Source organism: Typopeltis vanoorti, chromosome 13 (genome assembly GCF_054136105.1).
Source record: "Typopeltis vanoorti isolate ZY-2024b chromosome 13, IOZ_Tvanoo_1.0, whole genome shotgun sequence".
Lineage (NCBI taxonomy): Eukaryota > Metazoa > Arthropoda > Arachnida > Uropygi > Thelyphonidae > Typopeltis > Typopeltis vanoorti.
Window position 1 is genome coordinate 63,901,692 of NC_143561.1, and position 21,089 is coordinate 63,922,780.

General features: G+C 33.4%; 1 protein-coding gene across 2 annotated transcripts in view; it reads right to left on the bottom strand.

Moving 5' to 3' along the window:
* Nucleotides 1-21,089, bottom strand: part of LOC150100223 (transmembrane protein 245) — a 282,836-nt gene that overhangs the window by 229,203 nt on the left and 32,544 nt on the right. For both annotated transcript variants that reach the window (XR_016549228.1, XM_090402358.1), the window contains exon 4: nucleotides 7,855-8,071. Coding sequence is in view for 1 of the 2 variants with exons in the window: in XM_090402358.1 (XP_090258484.1) it covers nucleotides 7,855-8,071 (217 nt within the window). In the remaining variant the exon portion in view is untranslated. The remainder of the gene's footprint in view (nucleotides 1-7,854; nucleotides 8,072-21,089) is intronic.

Sequence of the window (21,089 nt, forward strand, 5' to 3'; positions counted from 1 at the left end):
AATCAGCAAACAATATATATATATATATATATATATATATATATATATATATATATGAAGATACTTCATATGTAAACTGTTTGCTACTTGGATAAAGAAATAAACAAGAATCTGATTTATTGTAAAGTATAATATTTACTTCATTACCAAGTGAAAAATATCTCTACGACAATCTCTTTTCTAAAGTATTTTAATAATAAGGACACTGTGCTGTCATCACTGCTTGTTTCATTTAGCAGTTTTTCAAAGTAATTACCTGATACCTCAAGGATATCTTTTTCTCCTGTTTTCATGTCACCTTTATCATCTCTAATTCCTTTTACAGCACTCTTTCCTCCACTTCTGAGTCTTCTTCAACAACTTCCAGAATATCTTGCCATTTATGATTTCTGCATTAATTCAACAACCTGACCCAGGTATCTTCCTGGGTCTGGGTCTGGTTCCCAATAATGAGACCCTCAATAAAGGTTGACACCAGAAATCAGAAGACAAATATACAGGTTTCTGGCCAGAATTCTTTGCCTTAATTAGTGTAATACTGAGATAACTTTCATGACAAAGTTGCATTCTCACAAGCTCAATCACTTTTAAAACTTTTTTAAGTTCAAAAGCAAGCTCAATTTTTGCTACCTGGCTATAAAATAAAAAGATTAATAAATATTCATTAATATTAAAATTAAAGATTAAAAATATTTACATTTTTGCTAGTATCCTAACAAGAATTATTATATTATTTATATTCAGGTTACATAATTTTCAGTTGTGCAGAAAATATTTTAAGCAAATTTGATTAGAGTTATCATATGCATATGATAACTCTAATCTAATCTAGTTAATATATGCCGAAATGACACCTCAGAAACACAAATGGCTTATGTTAAGAAAAGAAAGCAATAGTGTAGCAGACTGGAAATGGACATCACTAAACTCTGGAGAGTTGGTCATTTCGACATATACTCTATTTTCTCTTTGCTTGACTTTTCATAACTGCTGCTTTAACATTTGTTGAAACTGAGAGACATGAAGTCTTAGAGTAATACATTTTTGCTGAGCCACATACATGAAGGGAAACTGAGTCATGCAGCATGACTCAGTTTCCCCTTCCCTCTGGACACATTAGCCAGATCTTATTAATCTGCATAATTCTGTGAAATAATCATTTTAAAATAGCACCCTCAAAATGAAGAAATGATACAAAATTTAAATTGGGATCTCATGGATAAGTGTTTAGCCACTTTATTTTAAAAAATAAAGCAATAGCATTACACTGGGAAATGAAACTTTGTTTTAATTTCTGTTGGCTAGCTAACAGGTCCACCAATGTGAAAGTACTAGGCAGATAAAATATTATTTAGGTGATTCAGATGAAATGTATGTAGAGGATTTTCTTGATGAAGTGCCTAACTAGGATTTTCTTAATCCTAGTTAGGCATTGCAAGACTGTGCATTCTATCTTGGATATTTCAAGAAGATTAAGTTAGACTCAAAACATTAAACAAAACATATTTTGCCTGTGCTACAACATCTGAGCTACTGACAGTGAAATACATACTGATCACTTTGCCACAAAAAGAATCCATTATTTCCATGGAAACTTTACATCATACTATGTCAGCAAAATATTTCATATTATACAGATAATCTAATAACTTTATTGCACAGTTTTAAGCAGTGGCGCACCCAGGATTTAATCTTGGGGGGGGGGGGGGGGGGGTTTGAACGGATAAAAATATTTTTAATACAATGAATTCGCATTAAAAATATTTTTATCCATTCAACTAAAATTCGTTAAATTTCATTCATTCAATAAAATTCATTAGGTGATCATAAAAAGTTATTTAAAAAATAAAATTCAGTTTTTTCTTTTTACAAAGCTCTTGAATTATTTCAGTCGTGGTTACATTAATCTCTCTCTGTGTGTATATATATAGCAAAGCCAGTCTGTTCAATCGTGATTGTGTCATGGTAGATCTTAAATAGGTTTTTAAAAGGTGTAAGTTAGAAAATGACCTTTCACTGATGCATGTTGTTACCAGAAGCGTTGCAAATATTTTTAATAAGTTATAGATGTTAGAACATATCATTTTGTCACACTTTGAAACTGCATCAATGGCATTTTTGCATGGAGCTATTGCAAACGGTTTTTCAAATTTTTTGTACCACAACTTGAATTCGCCGTTCAAAATTGCTGGATTTGTATAAGGCAAATCACCAGCATAAAATTCACACAATTGACGAAAATCTTCCACTGCACTTGCTGTTAGAGCATCTTTTCCATTTGGTAGAAGAGAAAAAAATATATTTGAAAATGTTGCGGTGCCGAGTGAAACGTTCATGAAGTTGAGTCAATATTTCGTCAATAAATGGAATGAAATAGTTCTCATGAAATACTCTTCTACAGAATCGGCTGGAACATTGGAACTTAATGTTTGTTTTGATGAAGTCCTTGGCTTTTTAATGTCAATATTAAAATTATTGGCTTTTATACATGCTTCATTGTAAACATCTTTAAATGAAGAATCTGGTGTTTCACGAACAGTATTTAATTGAGCCACAACACCATGACAACATCATCAACAAAATTTAGGGCAATTAAGAGGGCACTGTCAGATTTATGGTAAGGTACATGCAAATATTTTTTGCAAGCTAAATAAAGATATTATAAATCTTAAAAGATATTAATATTATAATATTATAAACAACAAGGATGTCCTGTCTTTTAGGGGTAATTGAAGAAATTGTTTACCTTTACAATTATGCCAATGCAATTTCTTATTTGTCACAGATATAGCATTTCCAAGTGCCAAATTCAAACTATGTGATGTACAATGAACACATAAAGCTTGTCGATATTATTATTACATAACACCTCCAGGTATTTCGTCTTCACCAACCACAACTACAATTATCATCATCATCTACACCAACGCTGTCACCCGCCGACCATTACCACTAGTAATTTCACAGACAAGCACAAACATCCATGCCCACTGCGCGATTCGAACTCGCAGCCTTTTGGCTAGAGAGTCGGCCAACCAGGCTGGATATATAGATAAAAAATTTAATTTTGTGGATAAAAATTAAAACGTTTTAATTTTTATTAAACAAATAAATAAAATGATATAATTGTATATAGAGGCTAATGAAATATCATTAGCCTCTATATACAAGTAGCCCAGTTGTGAATATACTTCATGTGCAAACTTTGCTTACATTTGGACAACCAATGAAAAAAAACATTTAACATCTACCTCTGATCCAGAGTATTTTAATAATAAGGTGACACACCTCCTCACTACTTGTATGTGGAAAATATATGATTTCTATATTACTTCAACCTTGGTATCTCTGTGGGAGATACCAAAGTTGAAGTAATATAGACCATCAATGAGACTACAATAAAGGTTGAAACTGATCTGGATAGTACCATGATGATGGTTTCACAATTCATGTGAAGTCATCATCAACAATTTTCTGTTGATGATTGTGCCTCTAAGGCATTTCTGACTGAATCAATCCACCTAGATCTTGGTCTTGCTCCAAAAAGTCTCTTTCCTGGCATCAAAAACCTGTTTTTCTAACTTTCCTTGCCTGTTCTATTTAAGTGGCCATACTAACTTAGATGGGCTCTACTTACACATTTTTGAATGCTAACAATGTCAAGTTCCTTTCTAATATCTTAATTTTTAATATGATTCTGCCATTGATGCCATCTGTTCACTCTCCTAATTCTTCTCAGAACCCTCATATCTCATGGCTCTAGTCTTATATCAAGTGCTTTATTTCTAACCTAACTTTCAGATCCATAACTTAAAACTGGTCTGAGCACTGCCTTGTATACTGCTAGTTTAGTGCTTTAGTTAATTTCTGTCTTATTCCATATAAAGTTATTCACATTTGGCTACCCACCATACTAGCTTGTCATCTTTGCTAAGAACTGTGCCTAAACACTTGAAATATTTTACTTGTTCTATATGCTTTCCCTTCAGAACAAAGTTTTCTATGTTCCTGCCTATTTTCATAGTTTGTCTTTTTATTGCTGATTTTCATGCCAAATGTGTTACAGCAGCTATTATTTAATTTAGTAAGAGAATCTTAGAGACTTGCACTAGATATGTTTAGGAGTACAGCTGCATAAAGCAAAGAGCTAAGTTTAATCTCCAATTCTAATATCAAGCCTAATGCCATTTTTTTCCCTAATATGATCCACATAGATGATGAAGAAGAATGTGGATAATTTATATCCTTGTCGCACACCTGATTTTACATCAAACCACCTTCCTGTATAACCTTCAATTCTAACTGCTGACTTACAATCTAAATATAGACTATGTATTGCTCTATATAAAGTTCCATTTACCCCATAATTTGTAGTGTTTTGAAAAGCTTTTCTCTGGGCACTTTGTCATATGCCTTTTCCAGATCTACAAAACTTATGTAGAGATCCTTGTCATATTCTCATGATTTTTCAACTGTCTGTCGTAAAGTGAAAATCTGATCTTGACAACCTCTATTTAGCGTGAACCCAGCTTGTTCTTCTCAAAGTTTCTCTTCCACAATCTTTCTCAACCTCTTTTGAAGTATGCTTGCATAAGCCAGCAAAGGTTGGTCGATTGGTAGCACCTCTGCTACTAATGACTCAGCAAAAAGTTAAGCAAGTTTGAGCGCGGTTAGTACTTGGAAGGGATCAATCATTTGATGCTAATGGCACACTCTCCCTCGATGAGTCTTTGGACTCCCTGGAGGTGTCATATAATAATAATAAATCCTTACCTGAAGCACTTAGTAGAGAAATTTATCTGTAATTCTCATATTCAGCTTTTTTCTCTTTTTTATAGATGGGATCTATTAGATCTCTATTCCAATCATGTGGAATTCAATCTTTTGATCAGGCCCTCTGAATTATACAGTATAGCCACTGAGAAACTTTTATACCTCCATACTTAAGCATTTCTGGAAGAATATCATCTATTCCAGATACTTTCCAGTTTTTGATAGTTTTTTCTACCTCAAGTATTGATATGTACTCCTCTTTCTATATGGTTTTGTCACTGCTTGTTTTGTTTAATAATCTTTCAAAGTAATAACTCCAAACATCTAGGATATCTTTATCTTCAGTTTTCATGTCACCTTTATGATCTTTGATTCCTTTTACTCTTTCTCCATTTCTAAGCTTTTTCAATAGTCTCTAGAACATTTTGCCACTTTTTACCAGAAATTATTTTCTATATTCTTACCAAAGTCTTCCCATGATTTTTGTTTAGCTCCTTTTACATATAGCTTAACTCTCTTACATGTTTCTCTGTATTCTTGTAAGGAATCTGCCAACTTATTTGCTTGGAACTTTTACTTCTTGTGTCTACCACGGGGTTCTTATTTATCTATCCTTACAGACAATGCACCATATACCTCCTGTCTTCTTCAGAGTTTGCCAATGAGACTCCAGGGTTTGGTTTCTGTTTTCAAACTGCTCCAAATATTCTTCAATAATGTTTGTATAGTCTAGTCTACAGTTTATCTTTAAAGCTACTCAAAAGAGCTTTCTTACATACTGTTCTTTTTAATGTAATATCCATTTTTATCCTACTCAGCACTAAGGCACTAAGTTGATGTGAAATCATTATCTCTATACACGTAGCCCAGTTATGAAGATGCTTCACACACAAACTTTGTTTGCTCCCACTTGGATAAAGGATTAAACCAAGAATATAACTTCTTCATATATTTAATTTATACTTCTGATGTAGTTTGCTACTTCTGTCTTAGAGTCACCTTTACATAATGAAGCTATCTTACCCCCCTCTTCCCACTCTCTTAGATTCTTGTTATCATGGTGATGTTATCTGAACATCTTCATCAGAGGCAAACACCAATTCTATTGCACGCTAACATAGTACATGGACTGACATGCCATTCAGGCCCACTACTGTATTTACAGTGATATTTTTCAATATGCTGAACACTTCTTGTTCATGTACCTCAATTTTGAGATGCATCTCTGTCACATTAGCAACCACAAAATCTCCACCTGGATAATACACTTTTGCCAAATGATCACTCAGCAACACAACTATTTCTTTTGCCTGTCCTACCATCAGCAATGATTAAAGTCATCTTTCCCTAGTTATTTTTCCTTCTACTTGCTACATAATGAAAAAACTTTTAAATTTACTTTGCCATGCTCAGTTAATTTTCTCTCATAATCTGATTTGGCCTTTCTTACTGTACCAGTCACTCTTCTTGCTTGCACTTTGTACTGCTCATGAGCATGCTGATCACTTTTTTCTTCATATTTTCTACACAGTGTTTTCTTTTTTTTCTTGCAACTCTTGCTTTATATCTCTACTCATCCACATAATCCCCACTTGGTTTATCCTGCTGACCTTGAGTATGCAGTCTAATACTACTTCTCTCAAACATCTTGACCTTTCCATGCACACACTGATCCAAGATTTCTACTAAATCTATCATAATTACAGCTTTATTCAACATAAAGCTGGTAATCATGCGACCTTTCCTCCCTCCTTTCTTGGCAAAGAATTTCACATGCTTAGCAACTTCCCAGAACAAGACTGCATCTTGTTCTGGGAAGTTGGTTACATCCATAACCATAAACCTTGGTTATGAATATGATGGTTCTGATGCTATTACAAATCCAGTCTCAAATCCCTGTTCCACTCTATAACATGTTGTTTCAGATAATTATTCCTTAGCAACTGTAAAAATTCCACTTCCATCTTGCCATGCAACCTTTCCTCCCTCCAATCTACAGTTGAGCTCACATCAAACCATATAATAATTGTTAATTTTTAATATGATTCTGCCATTGATGCGATCTGTTCACTATCCTAATTTTTCTCAGAACCCTCATATCTCATGGCTCTAGTCTTATATCAAGTGCTTTATTTCTAACCCAACTTTCAGATCATGCAGTCATTGTGCTAATCTGTCAATGCATTGCATCTACATCTTCCTGTGAATTCCCTGGTCTGCAGAAGCATCAACCAACAACATAGTTTGCCTATTGGCCTCAAGCTCAAATCAGACATACGCAAATGAACCATTCCCCCCCCCCACACACACACAGACTTAAGATCATCTTTAATTTCTAATTTTGTTGGTTGTAGTTCTTCATCAGCAATATTCTACCTCCTGTCCTATTCCCTCTATCCTCCCTGAAAATATAATAATCCTTACATCCTATGCCATAACTTAATCGTTTTCTGTCAACCAGGTCTTGATGATGCCTATAATATTTGGCCAAGTTGAGCTGACCAATGCAAAAACTTCTCTCTCTTATTTCTGATACTTCTGGCATTTGTGTGCATTGATTTCATCATCCCCTTGGTCCCACAGTTACTATTGTGTAATGTCATTACCAATCCATTCGAATATGGAACCTTGGAAATTGTATTCAGCAATGCATAATCATTTCCATACACACGTTCATTGGTTGGCATGATAAATTTACTGGAACCATCTTACATAAACCACTGGATGTTTCTTTTGTAAGGATTGGATTCCAAAGTTCAGTAAATTCCATTCAACAGAGTCCCAGAATAATTTGCATATGGAGCTTTAGCATTTAGCAAAATGCACAAAAAAAAAAAAAAAAAAGAAACACTTCAAAAGAAAGTTTAAGAAACACTGGTTTATAAGTCATTGCTCATGAAGTTTGTTGAATAAATTGCAGAATTCTATAATTCACATTCAGTTCCTTTTAAGAAAAACTGACTCTTGATTTAATATTTGTTTACTTTAAATGCATCACTGTTAGAGCCATTTAATGACAGAAATCAAATTAACTAATTCAAAAGCATATATTTATATTTTACTCAAGTTCATCAAACTAACCAATTCGTTTAAATACGATATATAGCAATGGAAGGGTCAGAAGATGAAGTAACCACAAGTGGCACCAAATTTCTGCTAGGATGCAAGCCCACATCAAACCATATAAATAAAGATTGCTAATTTTTTCTTCTTTAATTGTAGAATTTATAACACTATCAGGCTCAGTATCTGATTTTGCTGTTCCCTTTTCTTTTGTGAAGAGTGGTTCTGTGCCTTCCTAATAAAAAAAAAAGAAAAAAAAGTGGTTTAATATTATAAGCAAGTATGTGTTAATCATTTATATAGTAATTTAAGCTTCTTATAAGAGTAATTATTAAGTAATAGTTTATTTTTAAAATAAAGCAAGAAAAAATTACTTTTTTAATCACTCTTTTATGAAATTTATCTTATCCCTTTCATATTTATTATATACAGGGTGACACCAAATATTAATACACTGAAATTTTTCATTTAAAAAAATTATTTATGCTAAACTCTATAACAGTTAGAAGTTAAGTATTTACCAAGGATTTTGATGCCCAAAATCCTTGGAAAATATTTTTATGGTAGCAATGTTTATGTACTCCATTTTTATTAACAATTCTGTAAAACATCATCAATCACATGGCAGAAATGGATCAACACAGCTCTCAATTTCAGTTTTCTTCAAGAACAACCTAGGAACAATTATAACAGTGTTATATTACGTGAAGACTGGAATAACAGGTGTTATAACTGGAATAACAGTGTTATATTACATGAAGGCTGATGGAAGCAGGTAGAAAATCTAACATACATTCACAATGTGTAACATAAGCCACTGGATATTCAGGAGCTAAGCTATCATTCATTTCAACAGTGATGGCATTCTGCAGGATATACAAGCATTGAATTTAGGTTCATTGAAGAAGGCATGTCCAATTAAACCATGATATCACATTGCTGTATGCACAGTCACTTTCGCACCATGGATGCTTCTTTCCCCCCATGAAATGTTGGGAATGTTCTGTTATCTAAAATGATACATTATGATTATTTACTGGAGGCCTTTGAAATGTGGATGCTGCGAAGAATTATGAGAATATCATGGAAAGACAAAAAGACAAATGAAGAGGTACTAGAGATGGCAGGCATAAACAGGAGCCTGATAAAAGAAATTAAAAAGAGAAAAGTCAGATATTTTGGACATATTCTGAGAAATAACTGCCTACAAAGGACACTTCTCGAAGGAGCTGTTGAGGGAAAGAGAAAGACAAAGACTGGAGTGGATGAAAAATATAGAAGACTGGACCTATCTCTCATATGAGGAATGCAGCAGCAGAGGTGCAGAATAGGACATAATGGAGACACATAGTAGTCAATTTCCTGGAGGGAGAAGACACCTGACAGGACAGGACAGGACTGTCCCATCCAAATAAAAATACTGGCTTTCATTGAGGACTACGTATTGTATAATACTTCTTCTATGCTCTCCTCATGGATTAAATGCAATCATCTTTAACATGTTCAAAAAGTTTCTGCAACACTGAAATGTCTGCTGGGAAATATTTTCAAATCAAATTCATTTTGATGAAATGAATGAAAAGTTCAAAATGCTTTTCTTGTTTATGTTTCCAGACTATGATATACTGCATCTCAAGTTGCTTCAAGAATTAACATTTGTTGTGAAATTTAGGAACAGTTTAATGTTATTTACCTAAAATATTCAAAATAAACTAAATATGTGCAATCTGTCCTGTGAAAAAAATTTAAAAATATAATAATCATAATAATAATTATTATTTTCTATATAATATAATAATCTAACAATAATAATAATAATTTTCAGTAATATAAAGTATTAATAATCTAACCTTTACAAAAGAATTACTTAAAAGTTCACCTTGCAAAACATTGCCAGTGAAGAAAATGAACTGATAAAAATCTTATCCAGTACAGAGATGATTTTTTAAGCAGGTAAAGGACAGAAGTCACTAACCAACAAAATTAATATCTCATATTAGTATATCTGAATATACATATTAATGTTTTAAGGTTTATAGTAAACCAAATCTTAAACCATATAACAAGCACAAATAAAATACAAGAAACAGGGTGGGAATGATGTCAAAAAGAAACGATACACATAACTGCAAAGGCAAAGAAAGGCCATTTCAAATGATAAGTAAACCATGCATAATACCATAGATCAGGGGTTTCCAACCTTTTTGTTTCTTAGAGCACATTCAAAATACCGGTAGGGCGACGGGCACCATCTATTTCTTTCAAGCAAATTTTTGAATTCTTTTGTTAAATGAATACATACAAAGTTTACATTATAATCAAATGTTTTATTACTTAAAAGTTTACATTATATAAAAATTTAAATATATATGTGTAAGTTAGTGTGATCTTTGGCATTGCATTTCATTGGGCCAGTGCTTCATAATTAGGAGAATATGATGATATTCCAGTTCTTAATCTGGAATGAACAATTTCGAATGCACGTCTACTTTACATTGTATGCGTTTAATACTCGTCATGTGTCATTAACGCATGTGTGATATAGCATGCCATGAATTGTTGTGTGATTATTTCAAACTATACGGCACACGGTTGAACAGCGGCAGGCACACACAAATTGCTCGATGGGCGCCATGGTGCCCGCGGGCATAGGGCTGGGAACCCCTGCCATACATAATATACACTCTATGTGGAAAAAAGTGTCTGGACACCCATTCTGCAACAAAAATGGAACATTGCAATATTCAATGTTCCATTCAATCATATGGCAGAACTGGATCAACACAGTTCTCAATTCTAGTTTCTTCAAGAACAACCTAGGAACAATTATGATAACTGGAATAACAGTGTTATATTATATGAATGCTGATGGAAGCAGATAAAAAATCTGGTGCAAACATCGCTTGTGCCAGAATTTCTTTGAAACTGCAGTTGAGGAACTCAATATAGTATTCATATAGTATGGTATTGTCTTCTCATGAGACATGGCCACGCGTGTTCAGCTTACTGACTTCCAACAAGGTATTATTATAGGGTGCCAAATGATCATTTGGCATCATTTGCAATCCTCTGAGAAAAAAAGTGGTTATATCAGTTGCTTTAATATCATTTTTGTTCTAGGTGTTTATCAGAACTTAGTTGGTATGTCAACTTAAGTGAAAAGTACTCAGAATAACTTTTTCATTTACTTATCTGACATTAAAAAAATGCTTTATTTACATTATTTATGGACAAATATGACTGCTTCAAAATTTATTTATTCCATTACATGCACATGTACAAGTGGGAGGGGGAAAAAAAGAAAAGAAAAAAAGGCAATGATTCGCTATACAATAGTGGTCTAGAACCTAACGTGTCCTATGACCAAGATATGCATGTATATGATTGTGTCTATATCAACATCAATTCCCTTGTTTTTTCTAGAGCTTCAAAAATTGTTAATATCAAGATTGAATCAAGAGGCTTTTCAAACTTAATAAAGTTAATCTAGAGGTTTTTGATATTCATTTCTTTTGTCAATAACTTGTCACATGTGGATTCAATAACTCCACACCACTCCTGCATAACCTACACATGACCTCCTTTTGCTACTTCCAGTAATTCTATCATATCCAATAATATGGAGATATAAATGTTCTGCTGTGACTACAATGCATAAATCTGAGGGTCTGGCCAGAAAGTTGAATTCTAAATGATTGGGATAGAGCTCATAGTTCCCATCTGTAAAAAAAGAGAATAAAGCTGAATATAAGAATTACAGAGGAATTTCTCTACTAAGGGCACCAGGTAAGATTTATACAAGCACACTTGAGAAGAAGCCGAGAAAAATTATGGAAGAAAAATTTAGAGCAGAACAAGCTGGGCTCAGGCAAAAAGAGGTTGTCAAGATCAGATTTTCACTTTACAACAAATAGTTGAGAAATCAAGGGAACATAAGAAGGATCCATACTTTGTAGATCTGGAAATGGCATACAACAAAGTGCCCAGAGGAAATCTTTTCAAAACACTACAATTATATGGCATAAAAGGATATTTTACAGAGCAATACATAGTCTAAAGTTAAGTTATAAGTCAGCAGTCAGAACTGAAGGAAATACAGCAAGATGGTTTGATGTAAAATCAGGTGTAAAACAATGGTGCACATTATTTGCTACTCTTATTTACTCTCTCTTATATACTCTTATATCTTATTTGCCACCTATATGAATTGCATTATTAGAATCAGAGATATCAAACTTAGCTGTTTGTTTTTTTTATATTTGCCCTTTATGCAGATGATGTACTCCTTAAAGACATGACACTTTTTTTTTCTATCCATTGAAAATCAGCAACAAAAAGACCAAAACTATGAAAATAAGTAGGAATTATTTTCAATGGATTAAAAAAAAAAAAAAAAAAAAAAAAAGTGAAATATTTGAGCTATTTAGACAGTTTTTACTGAAGGTGAAAAATTAAATATAAAAGTAGACAACAAAATAAGCATATAATATAATGGAGAGCCAGTTGAATAAATGTATATGGAATAAGAGAGAAATCAGCCAAAACACTAAATTAGCAGTATAGAAGACAGTGTTAAACCAATTTTAAGTTATCTATCTGGTGTTGAGTTAGAATAAAGCACATGATCAAAGATTAGAGACTACAAATATGAGATTTATAAGAAAAATTAAGGGACTAAACAGATGGCATCAGTGGCAGAATCATGTTAAAAATGGAGATATTAGAAAAGAACCTGATATTATCAGCATTCAAGAGTGTGTGTGACTAGGGTTAATCTAAGGTGGTATGATCACTTAAATAGAATGGGAAAGGAGAGGTAGCAAAACAAGTGTTTGAGGCTAAGATGTCAAGAAAAAGACCCAGAAAAACACAGAAAAAGACCAAGATCTATGTGGATGATTCAGTCAGAAGTGCCTCGAAAGACTAACATGTTAGATACAACAACATTGGAGTTCTGACAAGTGAAAGAGTAATTTGGACGAAAATTGTTGAAAGGAGATTAGCAATAATGTAAATTTATTATTATTTTCTTGACCTCCATGGAGTCACGAAACTCATCATGGGAGGTCAACACAAAGTCTATCATACCCTCCTTAAACTTATCCACTTATCTGCATATTCTACCCTCTCAGGCAATGTATTTCATGCTGCTACCACTCTCCATGCAAAAAAACTTACTTCTTACTCTTTTACTTACCACTCCCTTTTCATCATCATCATGCCCATCAAGGATTTAGACCTAGAGTGGCCTGTTCCGGCCTTAGAAGTCATCGTTGAATTTTTAAGAGGACATCCTGGTTTTCTTTCCCCTAATGGCTTCTACTTTAAGGTTTGTTTTGGTAATCTTTCTGTTTTCATTCTTTGAACGTGATACATCCATTTATGTTTATATTTTTTAATTTTTTCTATTACTGATTCCTGGTTTAATTCTTTCATAATTTCTTCATTTCTTTTGTGATCAAAGAGAGTATACTTTGCAGTTTTTCTCATAAACTTCAAATTTCACTTCCATACAATAGGACTGGTAGGGATAATGTATTGTATACTTTTAGTCTGGTTTGTTTTTGAGCTAGGTTCGGTTTAAACATAGTTAATTACACCTGTTATTTTTAAATATTTTGCAATTTTTAGGTTTATATCTTTTTCATTTTCATATGTAATCATACAACCTAGGTAGTTAAATGAATGACTTGTTCTAAAATCTTGTTATCTATTACTATTTTAGTTCTTATTGAATCTTGTCCTTTAAAGGCCATAGCTTAGGATTTTTCTGTTGATATTATCATTCCATAATCTTTGGATATCTCATATAGATTTAAAATAGCTTTCTATAAGTTATCGTCAGAATTTGTAATTATTATTTGGTCATCAGCAAAAAGGAGAGCGTTTAAGTTCACAGTAGGAGAAAGTTTAATACCTTGATGGAAATTTTTATTCCATTTTATTATTTCATTTAGGTAAATATTAAAAAGAGTTGCTGAGAGAGGACCCTGTCGGACTCCTTGGTTCATCTCTGTCGTATATGATAGCTCATGATTTAATCTTATTTGTATTTGATTATTTTCATATATACTTACAATAGCTTTTAGGATATTATTTGGTATTTGTCTTTCTTTTAATATGTTAATTAAAATGCTTCTTGTAACTTTGTCGAATGCTTTTTCAAAGTCAATAAATGTAATATATGTTTCTAAATTGTATTCTCTTCTTTTCTCTGTTATTAATTTTAGGCAAAAGGCCTAGTCTATACATGATCATCCTTTTCTAAATCCATTCTGAACTTCTAAAATAAAGTTTTCGGAATATTTTATTGGTTTGTTATTTAAAAATTCTGCTATATATTTTGTAACTGGAATTTATATACCTCTATAGTTTTTATGGTCATCTCTGCCATCTTTTTTAGAGAGTGGAATTACAATTGCTTATTTTCCATTCTATTGGGGGAGTTACCAGTTGAATAGAGTTTATTTAAAAATAATAGGAGTCTTTCTTTGAACCTTGTTCCTGCATATTTATATAGTTCTGAACTTAGCTTATCTTCTCCAGGTGATTTTCCGTTTCTTGTTTCTTTCAGGCTGATTTCTAATTCTTCTTTAGTTATTTCCTTTTCATTTTCACTAAGTGTTTGCCAGTTATCAGTTATCTGTCCACAATTCTGTATAGAAATTCTAATTTCAATTGGGTGTTTAATTTTGTTTTCTTTAGTATCTGTATTTAAAGTGTTTCAAAATCTCATATACATTGGTCTTATTTTATATAAATCATGTTCTAAATTAGAAACAAATTTGTTCCATGATTCTCTATGTCTTTTTCTAACTTCTCTTTTAGCTATGGCTCTTATTCTTTTATTATTATTACCCCGAAGACCTCATGGAGTCAAAGACTCATCTGGGAATCTTTTATATTCTATTTCATCTTCTAATCTTTTACTGCTTAACCTTATGACAGGCTTCTTTTTTGTTCATTTTGATTATTTCTTTGATTGTATCATCCCATATCTTCAGTTTTTTCCTTCTATTGAATATTTTGGTCTTTCCTAAGCTTTCATTTGCTGCTGCATTTAGTATCGTTTTTATATTAAGCCATTTTATTTCTATTTCTTCATTTTGTTTTATTTTATCTAAATATCGGTTAATTTTTTGTTCATATAGCCATTGTATATTTGTGTTATTTAATAATCTAGTTTTATAAACAAATGTTTTAAATTTTCTTTCTGTTCTTGTTATTTGTAGCCATTTAGGTGGTAATCTTAATTTTATTTTCATGAGGAAGTGGTCACTACTTATTTCATATCCTCTGTGAACTCTAACATCTAAAGAGAACTCTGATGTCTTTTCATTTAAGATAAAATAATCTAATATTGATTTCCATCCTTTCGGGGGAACCTGTAACCTCTAGAGAGCGTGCCCCCTGGGTGGCGGATAGGGAAACCCTGTGTGTGTGTGTAGGGGGGGGGTCCAAATATATTGAATAAGGATTGTGGACAAACAGGGCCAATCATCTTCATTGTAAGGAAAGTGGAACTCCCATGGTCCCCTAGAGGGATTTATCCTCTTCTTCTCTACTTTGAGGAAGATCCACTCGCTTTAACCTTTCCTATAAGAACTTATCAGCCAACTCTTCTTATTTCATGACAGTTATGCTATTAGAGTACTCGAGGGCCATTGGGTCTTTCCATTTCTGGCCTTATATCTATGTCCCCTCTACAAACCTCTACTATAATTCTACCATATTCTACTATAATCTACTCTTTCCCCTTCAATATACCCTATTCCTCCTATGGGTTTAAATTTGGAAGAACGCTCAGAAGCCCTACCACTGGACTATCCATCACCACGCTAGTCACCTGACATTATCATTATTATTATCCAAGACCCTCATGGAGTCAAAGGCTCATCTAGGAGGTGCTTTTATCATACACACAGCTCATCATACCGTGCTTTAAACACACTCAAATTCTCTGCAGACACTACACTCTCAGGCAAAGCATTCCAATCATACACAACTCTGCTTGAAAATAGAACTGATTCTCACTCCTCTACTCACACCCTCTTTATACAGTTTCCAGGGATGACCTCTGGTTCTCTCCCCTCCCCCGATCTCTCACTATTTTCTGCAGAACCTCTCCAACACTGATCCTATAACAATCCCTTACTAACTTGTAGGTCTGTATCATATCTCCCCCCCCCTTCCTCCTATCCACCAGACTCTGCAAATTGCATCTTCTCAATATTTCCTTATATTCGACATTCCAGAGGTTAGAAACTACCTTAGTCAGTTGCCTCTGGACCCTTTCCAACATCTCTTCACCCTTCTGAAAACCAGGTGACCAAATCTGGGCACAATAGTCCATGTGTGGCCTAATCAAAGCCTTATACAATGGAACAAGAATCTCCGTACTTCTAGAAGTCAGCGTCCTCCGCATCATTCCCAGAAGCCTTTGTGTTGTCTTCACAATTTTGGATATGTGTCCCCTAAATTTCAGATCCTTATCCACTGTCACCCACAGATCTCTTATTTCCTCCACCTCCGACAATATATCCTCACCAAGCAAAAGTTCAGCGTCCCATCTTTGTTTCCCAAATTTTAAAACCTTACATTTTACAACACTGAACTCACATCCCCATTCCTGTGCTCAATCACTCAATTTATTCAAGTCTTCTTGTAAGGCCACAACATCCTCTCTACTCTTCATGGCTCGTCCCAACTTTGCATCAACTGCAAACAACTGAACATCTACATCCAAATCTTTACCAATATCATTAATATACAAGTTAAACAATAATGGCCCTAAAACAAAACCCTGAGGCACACCGCTACCTTAGTCAACAGGAAAGGGAAGTGACCTTCCCTTTCCTGGATATCGCTCCCCTATGCAAAATTTGTTGATACTTATCAGATAGCCAGTCTCCAATCCAGTAATATCCAATTCCATCCACTCTAGTTTGACTATCATGTGGTAATCTATCAAAAGTCTTTGCTAAATCTAAGTATATTACTGTGTATCCTTCTCCTCTGTCCAAGGAAGCAGTCACCTTATTGTAATAAGTAAGTAGATTACTAAAACATGACCTCCCTTTAGCAAATCCATGCTGTCCATTGTTGTCAACCCAATTCTGGATCCTAGTTCTCACAAGCCTCTTCAACAACTTAACCACAACACCTGACACACAGATAGGCCTATAGTTTGAAACTTGAGTTCTATCACCTCCTTTATGAAGTGGCACAATCATGCCCTCCTTAGGAACTTGACCCAGTGTAAGACTCGTATTAAAAAAATAGGTCAAGGCAGGCATCAACTCCCAGCACATTCCTTCAGAATACATGGTGATATATTATCAAGTCCCACAGCCTTATTAACATCTAGTTTGCTCAACTACCCATACATATCTTGCTCATTTACAGTCAGTCTCTCCTCCCCATCATCAACTGCTCTCAATCTCTTCATGAAGTCACATTCACAAGATTGAAAAACCTTTATGAACTGCTCATTAAGTATCACCACCATATCTTCTGCAGCAGCTGTCTTTATACCATTTTCTTCAATCAATATCATCCTTTCATAATCATTCTTTCTTTTGCTGGCTACATATTGAAAGAACTCCTTAGGATTCTTTTTGGTTTCATAAGCTAACTGCTGTTCATACTTCACTTTTGCTACCTTACCAACCAAGTCATCCACCTTGCCTGGTCTTTGTAATCCTCAGGGAATTGGTTATTACCACTTCTCTTATGCTTCCTCCATAATGCACTCTTTCTCTGTCACATGCTTAATCTCTTTATTAATCCATTTCACATCTACCTTATTTAACCTTCTGACCCTTGGAATATATTTAGACAATGCATCTACTAAATAGTTCTTGAAAATGGAGAACATTGTTTTACTTTTAAGCCGACACTCCCTTTTGCAACTTAAATTTAATCATGTAGTATAGTACTCTCATAGTACCCTGTATACTCTCTTGAGGATAAATATCAGATAAAAAGATAATACTCTATAAATGAGATTCAAAGAATATATGTAAGAGTATTAAACATGAGTATAGCCACACAATTCTTGTTTTAATAAACTGAGAGATATTCTGTTACTGTTATGTAATTTTTCTCACACCTTTTCTTGAGACCCATTAACAAGAAGTAATCTACTGTTTATCCAACCTTCAAAACAAGCCCTCAAAGTTTATTCATTCTTAATGCACTCATGTGCATTAGGAATGAATTTTATTACCCCCCCCCCACTCTTAACACTGACTATCACTCTTCATATATATGAAGAAGAGTACTAAACTGCAATGAAACATGAAATGAGTAATATAAAAAAAATAAAAAAAAAGAATGGCACCTTAAAAAAAAATGCAGCACTTTTTTTCCTCCAAATCTCCTAATGGATGCAATTCCAAAGGAAAAGTGATTTGCATAATATGAAGTTAATAATAAAATCAATTTTTGTTAATTAATGTTGTGAAGTTGACACATTATGGTAATATATGTGTATGTACCAAATTCTACATAGCAGTAACTCTGGTTTATAGTTACTTTGCTATGCAATATTAATGCCCATTATTCATTTCATTAATTTATCATGTCATAACACAAACTTTCTCACTTATTATTAGTCAACTATGAAATATAAATGTTTGTTCTGCCTTTTTAAAGCAAAAGCAAAGATTACACATTTATATGTAATAACCTGTTTTACTATTTGTACACTATGTAACATTAAAAATAATTCCACAGTGCATACTTTGGATTTTTTTATTTATTCTTCCTTACTAAAAGATCAGTAATGCACAAATTAAGGCAGCAATACATACTTCCAATTTTTGCCATTTGTGTAACTATAAAACTAAAAGAAATATCCCATTTCTTAGTACAAACTTTAATTTCCTGTTAACTGCCTTTATGCATAAAGTTGCGCATATTCATATTTACAATTAATTTGTTCAGACTGTATATTTTTTAAAGTATTCAATGATGTGCATATATTTATTATTCACTCTTAACTGACGGTCATCATTTCTTTGAATGCTGTTTTTCTTGCACTTCAATTTCCTTTTTATTTGTAAATTAGTTGTGTTTTATATACTTTCTATAATTTTTACCCCATACCACATTCATATTCCAAATTTTATATGCCTCACTTTTTGTTTATAATATAAAATTACAAAAAAATTTTTTTTTTGTTTATTTATGCTTATATATATTTCCTTTTGACCCTGATAACATGCATCATCATAATTTATTATCCCACCTTTTGAATTCTCTTGTATATCTTGCATTCAGAAAATATCGGAAATATTTGCAGATTTGGCAAATTATCAGATTTCTGATAGTTTCAAGAGAATCATAATTAGCAAGGAGAAGCAAGAAATAACCTGATTCAGCTGCATAAAACTTCATAGAAATCTTTCAAAAACTTGTTCTAGCTGAGTTATACTATCTGCTGAACAGATTACTGTTCAGTTGATAAGATTACTGTTTTGTCCTTTGCTAATGCTGCTGACTCTAAAAAATAGAAATTTCTTAGAACTGTTAAAACCATATAATGCAGGTGTTCTTCATCTATCATTTACAGAAATAAAGTCTCTCTCCCAGCTATTTACAGGATCAAAAACCTATGCTTTACACTTGACATTTCCAAGGCATTGGATAAGATTTGATACTGAGGGCAAAACAGCAAATTGCCATCTTATGGTGTGCATTCCTCACTTTGTAATTAAATTAAGTTTTTTCTCAGGTCATTCACTATATCATCATCATCAAATTCCTGACATGTACTCTCAAAGGGTGTACAGGAAATGATAGTACTACATGCAAAATTTCATCATTACCAACTTCCTATCTACAATTTTCCTCCAATTTCAAGACTGTCAAGACTACAACATTATCAGATCTTATATTTCTGTCTTCTAAGGCACTTTTTACTGTATCAATCCACCTACATCTTGGACTTTCTCTGGATCTTTTACCTGCCAACCTGACAGAGAACACTTGTTTTGCTAATTCTATTTAAGTGATCATACCAGCTGAGACTAACACATTCCTGGATGCTAACAATGTCAAGTTCATTCCTAATATCCTCATTTTTAATATGATATTGCCAATGATGCATCTGTTCATGTCCCTGATCTTCCTAGTGATTCTCATATCTGGTCTCTAGTCTTTGGGCCAGTGTTTTATTTCTAAATAAAACACTGGCCCCAGCTCTCAGCATTCTACATGTAATGGTGAAAAGTGTTCTCTCTCCAGATTTTCTTTTCAATGCAGGTGTTCCTCAGGACTCTGTTATATCACCCACCCTCTTCCTCAATATACATAAATGATCTGCTCTCACTGACCTCAAACCCTGTTTGCAGTTTTGCTGATAGTACTCTCTGCTTATATGACAAATCCTATACTACTTAAACATTTCAAGTTTCAGGATTATCTACAATAAGTACCCTAAACATTGATCTCCACACCATCTACAATGGACAATAAAACCTAGTCACCTTCAATTTCCAAAACACAGTTTTTTTCTGTCTTTTCTTCTCACACACACACACACACACACACACACACAAAAAAAAAAGACATTAGTTCCCCCCCCCCATTACCTTGAAAATGCTGAATAGTCAAGATCAGATCTCTCTTCTCAGAATGACTCTTATTCCTAGCCTTTCCAGGCATAATCACAACACTTCTAGAGCATCATCAGCTTCCAGAAATATTGGCATCTCTTTTGATCGAGATATCACTTTTGGTCTTTCTGGTTACTTTCTCTATACAAATCCTAAATTTGTCTAAACTTGGAATATAGTACTCACATTTATGGAAAAAATAAATTAAAGATGCCAAGAAATTATATTCTTGGTTTAATCCTTTATGCAAGTGTAAGCAAACAAAGTTGTAAAATTACTTCACATGCAAACTTTGTTTGCTTACACTTGAATAAAGGATTAAACAAAGAATATAATTTCTTAGTATCTTTAATTTATAGTATAACCAAGTGAAAAAACATTCATCACATTTAGGGTGGTGCCTATTCTTGATGCTGTCCAGAAGAGAGCAGTTTGGTTGATGACTGCTCTCACACAGACTGTCCTCAGTCACTGTCTCACAGATATCAGTTTCTGCATTTTGTGTCTTCTAAAAATGTTTCATGGGCAGAAAACTCCAGTATGCCTCACACGTCTGCTCAACCAACAGCAACATCCTTTCACAGTTGAACTGCTAACTCAAAAAACTAGCTATTCTCAGTCACCTTATTCCAT